The sequence below is a fragment of the Pelmatolapia mariae genome, linkage group LG16_19 (assembly GCF_036321145.2).
Source record: "Pelmatolapia mariae isolate MD_Pm_ZW linkage group LG16_19, Pm_UMD_F_2, whole genome shotgun sequence".
Classification (NCBI taxonomy): Eukaryota; Metazoa; Chordata; class Actinopteri; order Cichliformes; family Cichlidae; genus Pelmatolapia; species Pelmatolapia mariae.
In genome coordinates, this window is record NC_086241.1 from 48,262,473 (window position 1) to 48,278,473 (window position 16,001).

The 16,001-nt window shown below is 41.3% G+C and overlaps 2 protein-coding genes across 2 annotated transcripts; one reads left to right on the forward strand and one right to left on the reverse strand.

Moving 5' to 3' along the window:
• Positions 1-639: 639 nt before the first annotated feature.
• On the forward strand, positions 640-12,695 carry chrm5a (cholinergic receptor, muscarinic 5a). The gene is made up of 2 exons (XM_063499785.1): positions 640-1,334; positions 9,817-12,695. Exon 2 carries the CDS (start codon positions 9,893-9,895, stop codon positions 11,468-11,470), a length of 1,578 nt encoding a protein of 525 aa, XP_063355855.1. The 5' UTR covers positions 640-1,334; positions 9,817-9,892; the 3' UTR covers positions 11,471-12,695.
• Positions 12,696-12,761: 66 nt separating this feature from the next.
• zgc:194887 (uncharacterized protein LOC571819 homolog) lies at positions 12,762-15,957 on the reverse strand. Its single transcript, XM_063498996.1, has 2 exons — positions 15,107-15,957; positions 12,762-13,501 (listed from the first exon to the last, which is right to left on the reverse strand). The coding sequence occupies exons 1-2, from the start codon at positions 15,249-15,251 to the stop codon at positions 12,807-12,809; spliced, it is 840 nt and encodes a 279-aa protein (XP_063355066.1). The 5' UTR covers positions 15,252-15,957; the 3' UTR covers positions 12,762-12,806.
• Positions 15,958-16,001: the final 44 nt, after the last annotated feature.

The following is a 16,001-nucleotide window of genomic DNA, read 5'->3' on the forward strand; positions in this document are numbered from 1 at the left end:
AGCAACTTGATTTTATTGGTGTATCTCTCTGGTGATCTGATTGGAGCTCATGGGACTGATAGGCACCCTTTATCCGGATTAAAGTATCTCGACTGTACACCCATCCACCACAGTTTGCTAATGCCAAGCAAATAATTCCCTAATAGCCACACAAGCATAGACACAATCTCACACACAAGGGTGCTTGTAAAAAAAAAAAAACATCTGTCACTTTAGTAGTCTGCTTATCTGGCCCAGCCATGTCAGTACTGTCCCAAGTGAGCACAAAGGCAGCAGTGGTGTTTTATGTTCTGCAGATGAGTTTGCTGATAGCCACACTGCTTCAGCCTCAGTGCTGTTCAAACAGTGAGAGAGCCGGGAGCGGCGATAACCAGGGTCACTGTCTCTTATTGCATTTCTGTAAAACACAGACAAAGGACATGCCATTGGAGGTAATTAATGGTTCGTGTGACACATGTAGCCACACAATAACAACGTTTGGTTCAATTGGTCTGACTAAACACCACCCTCGCCGCCACCTCCACACACGCACTCCCTCTCGTGCTCTCCCTCCCACACCCACACCTTCCAAAACGGACCCCTTCAACCTCCTCCCCCCCTTTTCTTTTCTTCTTCTCACACTTTGTGGTCTAAGCTGCATGCTCACTGTCCCGAAACGTGATGAACCATTCAGCCCTATGGGAATTTCTCCTCCCAGTTTGCTAGCGTCAGCTACATCTGTGTCTGTGTAGTTCCAACAGCAGCAGCAGCAGCAGTGTGGCAATGGCAGTGACTTGGCTCAGGCATCAGGCTGTCTCTCAGTGACATTCTGCTTCAACTTGACTGAGAGGCAGCACCGTTTCCACTCAGCTCAGACAAGCAGGGAAACTTCTCTCCTGCTTTTATTCTTTGGCTCTGGCTTAGATTCTTATTTAATTTATTAATGCCAGAGGAAGGATCCCTTGCAACTTTAAGGATACTTGTCTCATCTGGACAGACCAGACCGCTTTGGACAGCTGAGAATAATGTGATGCCGTACGCTGCGCCTCTTGAGCAGGGATGACCGAAATCTTCCGGTACCCACCCTCCTCCTCCCACTCTCCGTCAGCTTTCTCCTGAGCCTCTGTGTTCACACTTTTCCCCAAGACCCCTCCGGCACGCAAGGGTCAAGTCAGCAGGATTTCTCATCCACCACAATCCTCTCTCCAACTGTGTTGTGATCCTGTTCCTCAGCACCATACTTGAGGAGAAAGGCTTCCCAAGCAAAACAAAGGGATTAAAAATGAACTTTGCTCTCACCAGGAGACACGGTCTTCCCTTAAACAGAAGACTGTGAGATCTGATGAAAGTCAACTGTGAGTATTCATCTTTTTTTCCCCCTTTACATCAGTGGTTCATTTCACAGTCTCCTAAGAATCATGCCCTTTCTGATTAATGCACAAAGGCATGACCTGGATTCAAGAGGAAATAGCATCATGTGTGCACAAGTGCATGTCTGAGAGGTCTCGGCATGTTTTTTTAATGTAGCCTTTTACCTTAATGAATGCAGCAGAGCTCCCAAAAAGATGTGTACATTTGTTCTTCAGGCAGACATGCTGTCCAGAAAAGCAGCATGTCTATTTAGCCATATGTCAGTTGTTTTATAAAAGTTGCTGCTCCTAATTATTGCTAAATTCCATTAGCTAAAAGTCAATAAACAACTTGACTCTTCACATATCTTAATTATTTCCCCCTTAATTGCTTTGGAGTTTTAATTTTAGATTCCTGAATGCTTTGATAACCTACACATATTTCTATGTACACACTTAATCTGTCTGTAGTACATGCTGTTTTATAGCACAATCATAATTCTACCCCACACCATCTCCTCTCTAGCCCTCCAATCACTGTCTTTAGCCTCGTCTTAAAACATCTGATAATAGCGCATATATTTGATTTTCTTCTGCACGCTTCTAAAATGTTTAATTCATCTTCCTTAGTTGAATTAAACAAGCAAACAAACAAAAAAAGGCATTACGATTCACTTCCACAAAGCCAATCGATCTTTTCCTTCAAAAGCTAAAGCTCTTTTCTTTCCTTCCCCTCTCTGATTAACTGGAAATGACAAAACAGAGAAGGATTAAGCAGTGAAGCGTGATTTTAACGAGTCCTTCCTGTCCCCACAGACCTTGTGAGGTGTTACAACAAATGTTGAGAGTTGCTCGTGCTCTTGAGAAAAATCCTGGAAGCAGTTACCATGGAACAGTAATGGACGAGCAGTCTGTTTTACCACCAGAAACGTCCACTATTATATTAGTAAAATTAGGATTTTATGGTGAACATTTCACGTTTTCAACTTGGGAGTTTTCATGCTCAGATGTACCATAAAGAAACCTGGCATCATCCATGTAATGGTGTGCAGTCTCACATGTGTTCCTCCCTCAGCTGCTTGGTTCTTCCAATATCTTTTGTTGTGCGGGCAAAAGTAATATCAGCGCAGAGGAAATGGGGCGAGTTGGGAACAAACATCAGAAAACCCAGAGGCACAAACGAAGGCAGACGTACACTAATATTTAGCAAATTCTTCACACAAGAATTCAGATGAGCCAGATCATTATCCAAATGATGGGGTCTTAATGAAATGTTGTAGTCACTCATAAAACAGTACTCACTGTTATTGTTTTATTCCCTCCAGTAGCTGCCAAATCTATGCAGATCACAATATTCGCCTAACGATCGTGGTCCTCATTTCTCACGGGAGGAAAGCTGTAATTTAACTTGTGCTGGTTTGAAAAACAAAACTGTTAAGCAGCAAAACTCGTATTTTGATCTTTTCCTTTAGCTGATTTTATCCTACACAATCATCCTTTTACCACTAATGCTTAAATATCTATGCTTGGGAGCAGTTCTTAATGTGAACATTTTTAATTGTTCTTTCCCCGTCAGCGGCAAAAACGACAAACGTGATTCAAGCAATATCGTAGAGCCACCCTCCTCTTCCAGAATCGAGAGCTCTTAGCAATAGTCCAGTGAGCTGACTGTAAACCATTGTGTCGAGGAGCTCTGGGCTGATTTGCACATCGCCCATCATGCAGATGCATGCCCTACAGTATGGTTTCCTCTGTTTGCTTTCCCTTGACTTGTCTCTGTGTTCCTTTCTCTTCCTTCTGATGATCACTCTCATGTCCTTTCCCTTTTACTAATGCCACACACGCGCTATTTGAGTTCGTGCTTTTTGCTGTGCTGTGCATTTGTGTTTCCAGCAAAGGACAATGTAAAGAAAGGTTACCTGTGACTAGGAGGCTTGGTGGGGGCAGTGTATGAGGCTACTGCACAGGAGCCCTGATGGCAAGGTGCCAGAGGATCTGCAGGAAGCCAGCCTTCGACCAGATTTGTGCTACCTGTGCGGACTCACACTGTTAATCACTGGATCAATGACCATTACTTATGCATACCAACACAATATTTGAGAGAATGGTCTGATACCCTTAGTATGTATAATTAATAAGGGAGACTCAGTTTTCTTGGCAAGAGCAACACGATTTCTTTGCACCACTGTTTGGAGCTGATTCACTCTTTTATCTTCTTGTTTAAAACCATAATTTCAAAGCTTTTTGTAAGTTCAAATCAAACATTTTTCAAACCTCCCCTGTGTCCCCGGGCTCACGGGGTCACAAAGCTTGCCTACTCCCCAGTGTACGTCACATTTGATAACAAGCTTCATCCATAAAAAGATCCAAAAACAGGACGCAACAGACGATATTCACTATTTATAGTGAGGCAGAGGCCATGTTTACTCCACAGTCTGAGTTCTGAGTGTACCATTAAAATGCTTCCTGCTTCGATTTAGAAGCTATTAGCGGGCTTGACTTGTTCTACCACTTGAGGTCAAGCAGCAGAACAAGTCTATTCTTTGTGTGTGTGCCTGTAAGCCTAGAACACATCAGTCATCAGTGAGTCAGAAATATCTCTATGCACCTATCATCATTAATTCATTCTTTTCTGAAAAAGGGTAATCGGATTGCTTGCATCACAAAATTGGAAAATCTAACAGAAAAACCAAAGAAAACTAAAAAATAGTCCACGGCTATGCGTTTTGAGAGTGTACCTGACTTATCTGGGCTCATCTGTGCTAGCTGCTTATGCCAGCAAACATGTTCACGCAAGACTGCCAAAGCTGTTATGTTTAGGGAGGGTAATATTTTCCAGGCCACATTAAATAGCCTATGACCATTGTAATAAAAAATGTATCAGATGACTATGTGGAAACAGTGTGTGCCTCTCATAGTGATTAGTAAAGATTTATTAGCTATGGGCAGCGCTGCTCAGCTTTATAGCTTCAACCAACCGTTAGGGTGTCCACTAGTAAATTTAACATTTATACCCTCACTTACCATCATTTGTGGCAAAAACACACGGCTGTTTTCAGGAAGAAATGGGAAACAAAATAGAAGATGTGACCATAGATTGGATATTGTTTGCAGGATTAAAAAGTAAGCCATGAGAGGAGCGTCTTAAACCCGCATTCTTCTGCAAGAAGCTAAAAGTACCCAAAACGACTTCCAGTTAGTCATGGTAAAAGTACGCCCTCCTTCTCTCATAAGGTTTTACGGATCAGGACATAATAAAAATCATCTGGCCCTTGGCAGATGAAAATTGGGTAAATACAACCTTAGATTAACCTTTTTAGAGGAAATTTAGCTAAAATGCACAGAGAACATGTGAAAAACTCAGTACACCCTTACTGTTTCCATAGGAGTTAAGAGGGTAAGTAGCAGCCAGGTGGTGCTTATTAAATACACTCGATTGAGTGATCATCAGAAATTGTGAGCACCTCTATAAAAGAAGAGATTTTGGCAGTTTGCTGGTCTGGAGCATTCAGATGTGTTAACAGAATTTGCAAGAAGGAAAGACGTCAGCAACAACATCAGTCTGGATATGAGTATAAGGTCATTTAGAACCAAATGGAAGTCTGTCATTCTACAGAGAGACAGATTATTCACAAGTGGAAAACAATCAAGACAGTTGCCAACTTTCCAGGATTGGACGTCACAGCAAATGCCAAGGTCAGACTGTGCAATGCTCAGAGAAATTGCATGTTAAATGTTAAAGTTCCTGACAGTACAACTAGAAAAAGTCTGAAGAAGTACGGCTTATTTACAAGGTTTGCCAAAAGAAAGCCTCTTTTCTCTAAAAGGAACATGGCAGCATGAGTTAGCATGACTTGCAAAGTTGTTTCTGAACAAACCAAGACTTCTGGCACCTTTTTCTATGCTTAAGTGTTTTCTAACATTCACACTCTTATGGATGCATCAGAGTAACTTGGGGTTAATATTTTGCTCAAGGATATTTTGCCTACAGCCTGGAGCAGTCAGGGAGTGAACGACCAAACGTCTGATTCCTAGGGGACCTGCTCTACCTCCTGAACTACTGCCACCCCAAAGTGGTGTGGCTCAAAGACCCCAACAGTGGAGATGTTTGGCCATAATGCAAAGTGCCACATTTGGTGAATATGAAACACAGCATATCAGCTCATAGTGTCCGAGTGGTGGAGGGTTTGAGGGGTGATGATTTGGTGTTGTTTTGCAGGGACTGGACCTGGGTACCTTGCAGTTAACTATGAACACCTAAAAGTATTTTAGAGTCAAGTGAGAGGGCCATCCAAAGCGAGCCAAAAATGAGTCACGAGACACCACCTACAACCAGCAAATCTCCAATAGAATCGCTGAAAAACAAAAGAATCAAGATATTGCAATGGCCTGGTCAAAGTCCAGACAGTCTAGAGTTAAGCAAGGACCTTCAGAGAACTGTGCATAAACAAATGCCTCAATGAAATGAAGCATCGCTGTATAGAACAGATGGCCAAAATTCCTCCACAATGATGTGAGAGACTGTTACAGTCACACAGAACACAAAAACTCCAAGTTATTGTGGCTAAAAGTGATTCGACAAGCTATTTAATCATGGGATATAGTTCGTTTTTCACACAATACTTTTGCATTTTGGTTTAGTCTTTGTTGAATAAATAATTACATGGTATAATATGTCATATGTTGTTGTTTATCTGAGGTTATATTTGCCTAATTTTAAGACCTGGTCAGGACCAGATCATTTTTTATCATATTGTGATATGTGAAACCTTAGAATTAAGGGTCGGTGCACGATACCATGACTGAATATAGAAGTCTGATTAGTTCGTGGTCTCAGTTGCCAGCTTTTTGTGTCGTGACAAGTCGTAATATTGATTTTCCCAAAGCACTTCCATTTGCAGTAAAATAGATGATGAAACAGTGTATACTTTAGGTCAGGCCTACCTTGTGATTGGAAAGCTCTGACTGTTTGACACCTGGCTTCAAAACACCAAGATGCCAACATTGGAAGCACTTAAAGGCTTAACAGGACTTTACAAAATGACGCATGACATGAATGTGGCAACATATGTGCTATTTATACAGTCTATGAATGGGGCTTAGTTAATACCTAGTTTGTGAATGTGTTGGAACTTTGCGCAGCAGAATTACTTTGTGTTTAGGAGACGATAAAAAGAAACTAACAGGGAGTGAATATAGACTCCAAATGACAGTGATGCTATTCAGCATGTTACTTTTGTCGTGCTACATTGACACTAACATGATGTTATCTGGAAGATGTTAACTGAGGCTGACATTAGTTGTCATTTTTTGTGTAATGAACATTGATAAATTGATCCATCTTTTGATGGGATCACACTAGCTGCAAAGTCCATCGTCAATTCAGTGTCTTATTTTAGCATGTTAGTGTCTCCAGTCTTAGTATATTGGCTACTGATAGTTGATTGATGCTATAAAAGGTCTAAAAAAGGAAGCCAACACAGAAATTTCATTAACCTACATTATTTTAAATTGCCCACAGGGGAATACTCTGGTTTCCAAAGACTTCTGGTTATATAGAAGTCCAAGAGGCACCTTGCTCCATCATCTCAATAAATAATTTCATATTGACTTTATGGATTAAATTACTAGTCATAGGTCGAAATCACTAGAACTTTAGGTTGATTTTGATTACAAGAGTCAGAAATGTGAATTATTAAGGTTTGTGACTGAAGTCGTTAATCCTCAGTTTCAAAGGAGTCACTGGTCACTCATCACATCAAGATTAAAAACACTAAGATGGTGATGGCAAAAACTCTCTCAGCTTGAGGCTTGTTATGGGAATGGGCAATGTCTTTGGACTTTGGGAAGAAACCAGAGTACTAGAAGAGAACACACTCAAGCTCAGGGAGAGCATGTACTCTCCACACACAAGGGCCCCAGCCGGCCAGTGGGTTTGAACCCTCTTGCTCTAAGGCGACAGCACCAACCACAGCATGCCGCCCACATTTGAAATTTGTAAATAGTTTATTCAAAGCAGGGTAATGATGCAGGGATTCGAGTAATGTGATATGAAATGCTATTCTATAACAAGATGAGGGATATTTGAAGTCCTGCCGGAGGACTCCAACTGTCGCACCGTCACTGTAATGTTATTTGTGCGGGCCTCAGGCTACCACTGGCACTCCTGCTTACCTGGCACTGTCCAAGAAATGCCTGTGAATAAGGACGTTATTTCTCAAGTGAGGTTGTGATTATATCCAGAGAATTACATTGCGGACAGTGATACATCTCTTTCTGGAGGAGTTATCCACCTGAGCGTGACGTTAAGAGAAAGTTTCCTTTTACCCGAGCTCAGACTCCAGTAGCATTTTCCAGATAAGGAAGATTAGGCTGAAACATGGATCGTTTAAAAAAAAAATGTTTTTTAGAAGGATCACAAAAAAATCTCAAAATAACTCTGCAAGACAAAGTCATTTTAAGTAAACTGGAGTTTAACGACTTTAGATTCAAAGATTTAAACAATTTTTTGTGCCTAAACTAAGGTTACCATTTGGGATACTGTTAGATATCTACATTTGGTTATTTACTTAGTAAATGAAAGTAGTCTTTTAGTCCAGGCTTAGTCAGCTAAAACATAAATGCTTGTGTACGTGTCTGAAAGCCAGTTCCCCAACACTGACTGCCTTCCTAGCTGTGCCTGTGTTTTGGAACAGGCTGGCTGAGAGGGTAATATGTAAAGCTGTCTTTACCTACATGTGTGCCAGTACTCTGGCTGACAGCCTGAGGCTTCATTTGCTGCTACCCACATGGAGGTTATCTGCACTGAGTTCATTGTTGCTCTGCACTGAGAGTCTCAGAGCATCTGCACCTCCCCGATGGTAAATTCACCATATGCCGTAGCTGTATTATTTTCAGTCGAACAGAATAAGTGTGAATTTGAACATAAAGTTTTAGAGTTTGGAAGGTCGTACACAGGACGCAGATGCTGGGCTGTAACATGGCGATTTCCTAATTTTAAGCAGACCAAGTGGCAGGGATGAAAATACCAGTGCCGTGGTGCCCAGTTGGCTGCAGCATTTCCTGAGGGAAGACTGACCGCTCTAGAAAGATAGAGGGAACGACAGCCTATTAACTCGTGGAAACAAGAGAAAGACTAGTGCCTCACAGCCAAGTAGCATTTATATATAAACAAATAGTCTACATGAATGGGTATGAATCTGTATCAGTTGTATATGCAAATGTATTCAGTTCCACAGGATTTAATCTTGCTTCAGTAGATTTCAAACCGATCAAAGTCAGCGCAAGACCACACAGATGTGTTTGTACTCCATGATAGACGAGGCATCAAGCCATAGCCATTTCCTACGGGCTTTGGGTGGATAGCCTCACACTCGCTATTAACTATAGTTTCCGGCACACAAGAACATTTTCACCTGGTCTAACCTGAGAGGGAGGAAGCCTGTATGTTGTGAGCTTCCATGTGCATGTGCGTTTTTTCACTGTGATCAGTTGTGAATTAATAGCTGTACTGGTCACTTACTGTCCCTGCATTCACATGCTACTTTTTCCCCCTACATCCAAGAAAATGCATTAGCAGGGAAACCAAGCTAATGATCAAACAGTCATTTACACCAGGTTTGCCTACTTGTTATTTAAATGTGGTCCATCCTAAAAATGACAGCATGTAAATGAGCTGACAGCAAGTCTCAAGTGTAGGCAGGCAATTACTACCTATATTGGATCTCTGAAATTATATATAATATATGTATAAATTAAACATCTTCCAGCAGATTAACGCTCCCTCCAAAAACATGTTAAATGGACAATCATGTCAGCTACTCACAATGCATGTGACTAGTAGTGCCAACAACCTTTCCAAGCATCTGACAATTGTTTGTAGGCTTGGGCCCATCACAAGCAGCAAATGTGTGACATAGTAAGTACACAAAAATAATAGATCATCACTTGATAGGTCTGCTCCATTCTGTTGGATATAAATTGATATTGCTTTATAAATAAATGTACTTATTTACTTATGCAAATATATTAGGCGCTTCGAGTAGGGATATTTAAAATACTGTTTTATTTACACATGTAAAAGAAACTTGTTATTACAAATAGAACATATTTGTTGTAAAAGAGACTTCTGACTCTTACTAATAATCATAATGCGTACAATTAGTTTCTCAACAAGAATCTCAAAATGCAGTGAATATCTGTCAGTTAAGGATGATTACTAAAATATTCACACTCTAAAATTGTAATGGCTGAATGAATAACAAAACTACAATCCCCATCATCACTTGTCTGTTTCATAATTTCAGTTTTGACACAAGATAAAATCATTTGTCTTATTTTTCATTTTGTCACAGACACAAACATATCAGCCTCAGTATTAACACCCCAGCATGAATTTAAATCCAGGTTTGACTAGTTCATGTACACTGAACTGCTGCCATCTAGTGGCAGAGATACAGAGTAATGCTTCTGTTCTTCTTTTTTTCAGGAGGGCTTAGTGGAAATGACAAACCTGGTATTAAAGACTCATGTGATACTTGGATGCCATTAACCAGGAGAAGGCCATGGAAGGAGAAAACATGAACTCCACAGTAAATACCAGCACGATGGATAGCCACCTGGTCACCCACAGTCTCTGGGAGGTGATCACCATTGCGACTGTCTCGGCTATAGTCAGCCTCATTACCATTGTGGGGAATGTTCTAGTAATGGTCTCCTTTAAAGTCAACAGCCAGCTGAAGACAGTGAACAATTACTACCTGCTGAGTCTGGCAGCTGCAGACCTCATCATAGGTGTTTTCTCCATGAATCTATACACCTCTTATATACTGATGGGTTACTGGGCCTTGGGAAACCTCGCCTGTGACTTGTGGTTGGCATTGGACTACGTAGCTAGCAATGCCTCAGTCATGAACCTGCTGGTGATCAGTTTTGACAGATATTTCTCCATCACCAGGCCTCTAACTTACAGGGCCAAACGGACTCCTAAACGAGCTGGGATCATGATAGGTTTAGCGTGGCTAGTGTCACTTGTTCTGTGGGCCCCGCCTATTCTCTGCTGGCAGTACTTTGTTGGAAAGAGGACTGTCCCCGAGAGGCAATGCCAAATCCAGTTTTTCTCTGAGCCTGTAATTACTTTTGGGACAGCTATTGCAGCCTTTTACGTCCCTGTATCTGTCATGACAATCCTCTACTGCAGAATCTACAAGGAGACAGAAAAGAGGACCAAAGATCTTGCAGAGCTTCAAGGGATTAACTGTTCTACAGAGTCTGGGGTGGCTCAGCCTCAGAAAACCATCATCAGATCTTGTTTTAGCTGTAAACTAAGTTCAGCATCACAAGACAGGAACCAGGCCTCGTGGTCCTCCTCCACCAGGAGCAACGCGGTCAAATCAGCGGCCACCACCAGCGATGAGTGGTCCAAAGCTGGTCAGCTGACCACCTTTAACAGCTACGCCTCCTCCGAGGACGAGGACAGGCCAGTGTCTCCAGGAGGCTTCCAGACCTCCTTCGGGAACCAGGCTTGCAAGGCCACCAAGAGTGGAGTATGCAGCGAGAGCGAGCAGCTCAGCAGCTACGATGAAGAGAGTTTCTTTCAGACGCCACCCAAAAGCAACTCCCAGAAGAGCAGCAAGTGCGTGTCCTACAAGTTTAAACCAGTGACCAAGGAAAGTCACGCGGAGCACCAAAGCAGAAACGGAGACACGAAAATGGCGTCGCCAACATTCTCCTCGGCCGAGTCCATGAGCGTTCCGTCCACCTCCACCATGTCCAAGCCCATAGACACAACGCTGAAGAGCCAGATCACCAAGAGAAAAAGGATGGTGCTGATCAAGGAAAGAAAGGCAGCTCAAACTCTCAGCGCCATCCTGCTGGCCTTCATCTTAACATGGACTCCTTATAACATCATGGTGCTGATTTCTACCTTCTGCTCTCAATGCATCCCTGTCTCCCTCTGGCACCTGGGCTACTGGCTGTGCTACGTCAACAGCACCGTCAATCCCATGTGCTACGCCCTTTGCAACAAGACTTTCCAAAAGACCTTCCGCATGCTCTTACTCTGCCAGTGGAAAAAGAAAAGGATTGAAGAGAAACTATACTGGTATGGACAAAACCCCGTGGTCAGCTCTAAAATGACATGAAGAAGTTGTGAGACAGTGGCTGTAAATCATATGTTTGCACCAATAACTTTGGCTTTATGAACTTGTGCATACATATTAGGTGATATCAAAAGATATCCAGAGCCTAGTACATCTTATAGTGCTGCTCATTAATCAGTAGGTCTGCTATAGTGTATGGTAATTGCTGCTGGAAGAATATTATATATTTTGTACACTGTATGTAGGTTCAAAAATATACAAAACAAACCAGTATTTTTCTCCAAGTTGAAGCACATTTACGCCATTGATTTACACAGCAGCACACTTTGATATCTGGAGACCATCGCGAAGTTGCTCCAGTCTAAAAAGTCAAGCTGATGCACTCATACCCAAAATGTCACAAGACACACAGAGCTCTTTAATTCTTAAAGTATTGTGCTTGTACTGATGAGGCGTATTTCCAAATGGCTGTCATTGTTTTTTTTTAAAAGGGCTAATATGCTTCATCGTGATGTCGGACTCTTGCTCGTTAAGTCAAGACAGTTACTTGATGTTCATGAAAGCCTTTTAATGTGTGCCACTGTAATTTGTCCAATGAATAAATGTGTAGAGAGTCAGCTTCATTGTTTTGTCATCACTTGCTATGATTTTCATGTCGTGCGAAATCCCAGTGCAAAATACGGTTATAGGAATCATGCGTAAAAGGCATTAATGGATCACTTGAGTTTACCGATTGGGAATAACTAACTTGTTAATAATGTCAGTGTTTACATTGGAAGTTTTGTGGAGGATTTAACAGCTCACACTGTTTATGAATTCTCTTTATTACATTTTATTCTCAGGATATTTTCTTTTTCATTAAGCATTGAACTACAGTATGTTTTACTGTGGCTAAATCAATATCACTGTATTTCTGGCAAACTTGTAATGTACTGTGGAAAATATGTTGGTGCGCTGTTCCTTTGTGTACCCACTGAATGGAAGATGCCTTGCACAGGCTATTTTATTTTTTATCTGTCATAAGCTACAATGCCATGAAACACTTCTTGGTAACTGTGATAAACCAGGAGTCTGCACTTGCAATTTTCAGAAAGAAAAAAAACAAAACTAAAAAACATGCTTTGCTTCAAGTATACTGACTTGGTGTGTGATGGAAACAAAGCTAGAGCTAAATCTGTACTGCGACTTTTTACTGTATTTCAAGTTTGTGATGCGTTTTTGTTTCTTTTCAGTATTTTGTGATCATGTCCATGCATTTTTGAATAAAATGTGGTCAATAGAAGGTCCAGTAGTCACTACAAGAAAATTCCTGATATCACCCATTGCAGTGTTTAATGACAAAAACTCAAATCTGGCACAAATCCTGAGAATGATGTCCTTATAGCTCATCCTTCTTGCAGTCTCCACTCTGAATCAGTTTCACTGTGTCAGAAGGTCTCACCATCATCCATGCATACTTGCACAGCCGCTCCTTGTTGCAGTCTTTTTGCCAGTAGATGACATTTCTGCGATTCAGATTGGCACCGGCGCAGGCGTCGTACCACCAGCCTCCTCCCGGCACCCCTTGAAACTCCAGTTTGGCACAGTTCTGGAAGTAGTTATCATTGTCTCTGTCTTTAGTGGTGAATTTCTGGTTGTCATGGAGATAGTTCTCTGTATCCAGCGTCAGAGCGTCTACGGTTGTTCCCTCAAACAACCCCAGTCTCAGTCTATAAGCTGATGCTTCATCCTCCACCAGGAATGGATCATACTCTCCCATCTTTGTGACAGCATCTCGGTCCACAAGTTTTATTCCTAGTTTATAGCGTGCAGGCCCACGGGTAAGCTGATGAAGGTAGTCATTGCCAAGCCAATGATCTCCAGTGATAAAACCAAAGCCTTTCTTATATTCAGCCCAAGTGCGATCAAAATTCACACTGCTATTCACAGTAATGTGCTGCACCACTGTCCAGCCTCCCTCCTGCATGGCACAGTAGGCCACAATGGGGGAGTCCCCTGGTTGGATCAGGTACACTCCGTCTCTGGCCTGGCCTGAAGAGGCCATCAGCATTTCATAGCAGTCTCTGGGCAGCACTGTTGAGCAATTAAACATCAGTCATATCAAAACTAATACCAGGCAATCAGAATTACTTTATAGCTAAGAATTAGGCAGGTTTATCATATACATCACACATCGAGTCTATTACTCCATTACTAGCATTTTTGATAATTACCACATATTTGTTTTGTCTTCATTTAGTACAAAAAGGTTTAACGTGTGAAAATGACAGTTATTTCACAAAGTTTATGTACTGATCCTCGACTCAGTGGAGTAGCTTTCTAAATTCTGTAATATTATCGTGATTGAAATGTGAAATTTAAATAACTTAACAGGTGAGCTTTTTAGCTGCACATTAGTTTTGAGGTCTTCAAAAGGAGACGGGGAAGCTTTGTTTGCTTTTCCCAGTTTTTACACCAAGCTAACTAGCTTGCTAACATTAGCGTCTAGCTTAGAGAAACAGAACCGCCCCCCAACTGTTTTTCAAATTGCCAAACAACTTTTTTAAACCCAATCCATGCACAATTTGGTTATGTCTAATTTAAGGACCCCTCAGGTGTTCAGTGAATAGTTGCAGTCTGGTACAAACAATGCAGGTCAGGAATTGTAGTGATGTCTGAAAATGTGCTTACCTTGCATTACTTTCCACCCAAGGCATCATTAGATTTAAACACAAGTGCTAAAAGTCAATACAAAAATCCAGTACTTTATGAAAATGATCATTTTATTTATTTGAGGGACAAAATATCAGATCTTCTACTTTTGGAATCTGGTTTATTGTGCAGCTGTTGTGCAGCAATAAATAGCTTTAAATAGATTTACACATGCTGACAGTTTCATTTCGAATTAGCTTGTTTAGTTCATACACTATGGCCCAGATGCACTACAACAGGTCCAAACCATCATACTCCTTCAATTGTGCCTCGGAAAACATTTTTATGGTGTCATGTTTCTTTTCTTCAAAGATAATCTTTCTAATATTACCAATAACCTTATGTGAACAGAAAGCTGTAGACAGGCAGAAATGTTGTTTTGAGAGAGCAGTGGCTTTCTGCTTGCAGCACTCCAATGCACACTGTTCTTGTTCACTGTTCTCCTGATAATTTTCTTAACTACATTAATATTAACCAATGTGAGAGAGGCCTTTACTTAGAAATCACACTCTTGGAATAAAGTCTGCTGATCTGCTTTACATGGACAGGGTAACAATTCTGTCCAACATTTCTGAATGTGAAAGGACCGTCTGTCTGATCACATTCAAATAACATGTTTCTGTACAAAATAATTTCTCAATGTTTCCCAGCTAAGCACAATAAAACATTGCTTTTCTAAAGTTTTCTAATAAACTGCCTTTTAACAATGCGCAAATAACCTCAGAGGACCTAATGCTTATCATCAGTGATTCAATAAGCGATTTGGATCTAGAGGTTGGAATTAAACTCACATCCACAAGAGTATTATTCACAGATAATCACAGATATGAAGGTATTCCGCATTTTTAAAAAAAAAAATCAAATGATTTTCCAGACTAGTGTTTTGGTAATTCTCCCAAATCATGTTCAGTTTTTGTCCAAATCCACAACTGAAGCAGACAGGAAGGAAAAGTCAAACAGGAAGTGAAAGCCTACATAAATAAATACCTCTCATTCCACGGTTCAGGACCAATTTATGCTCATCTGGTGAAAGGAGATTCAGGTTTTCAGCTTGGAGATGCTCCATGTCAAGTCCAGTCACACTAAGCAGCAGCAAAACCACTGCTGGCGACAGGCATCTCAAATACTTCATCCTTTACTTTTTCTGTGATCAAACCAACAGCATTTTTTTAGTGATATGAGCTGATGTAACCCTAATACAAAACTTCATCTGTCTATTTTCCTCCGCGTATCCAGGCCGGGTCTCAGGGGCAGCAGCCTAAGCAGACAAGCCCAGACCTCCCTCTCCCCGGCCACCTCCTAATACAAAACTGTGCTGAAGAAATATAAAATCAAAGCGCTTACATTAAATAGAGCCACCTGTGTCCTAAAACACAGTGTAGAAATGTGTTGTCTGCACCAGAATCGTCTCCCACTCTGTATTTGTCTCCTCTGATCGAATGACATGCAGCAGAAACACAAACACAACGGCCGACAGCTGAGTTCGGATTGAGAGTTCACTGAATTGCAGTGCCCGTGCCCAGCTAGAGCTGGACTTTATCCTCAGGTTCACCTTAAAATGATAGACACCAGTCCTCGACTTATCTGTGCAAAGTGAGATACAACCCACATTTAAACACATATCTCTGCCTTACTTAAATCACTTCAACTGTGAATGAGGTTTAAAGTCCAGCTGAGACTGAACTGTAAAGGTTCAGCCTTTGCTCATTTCACTCCTCCTAGTATTGAGTGTTTTTGTGAGCTAATTGGCATGTGAAAGCCCCTGATCACAACTGGTGTTTGCCCTCTGCTTCAATACAAGCCTATTATCTTGATTTATATCTAACAAGCTTTGTGTTCTGCTACAGTACTTAACGTTGGTGATTCTGCAACCTTCTGTATC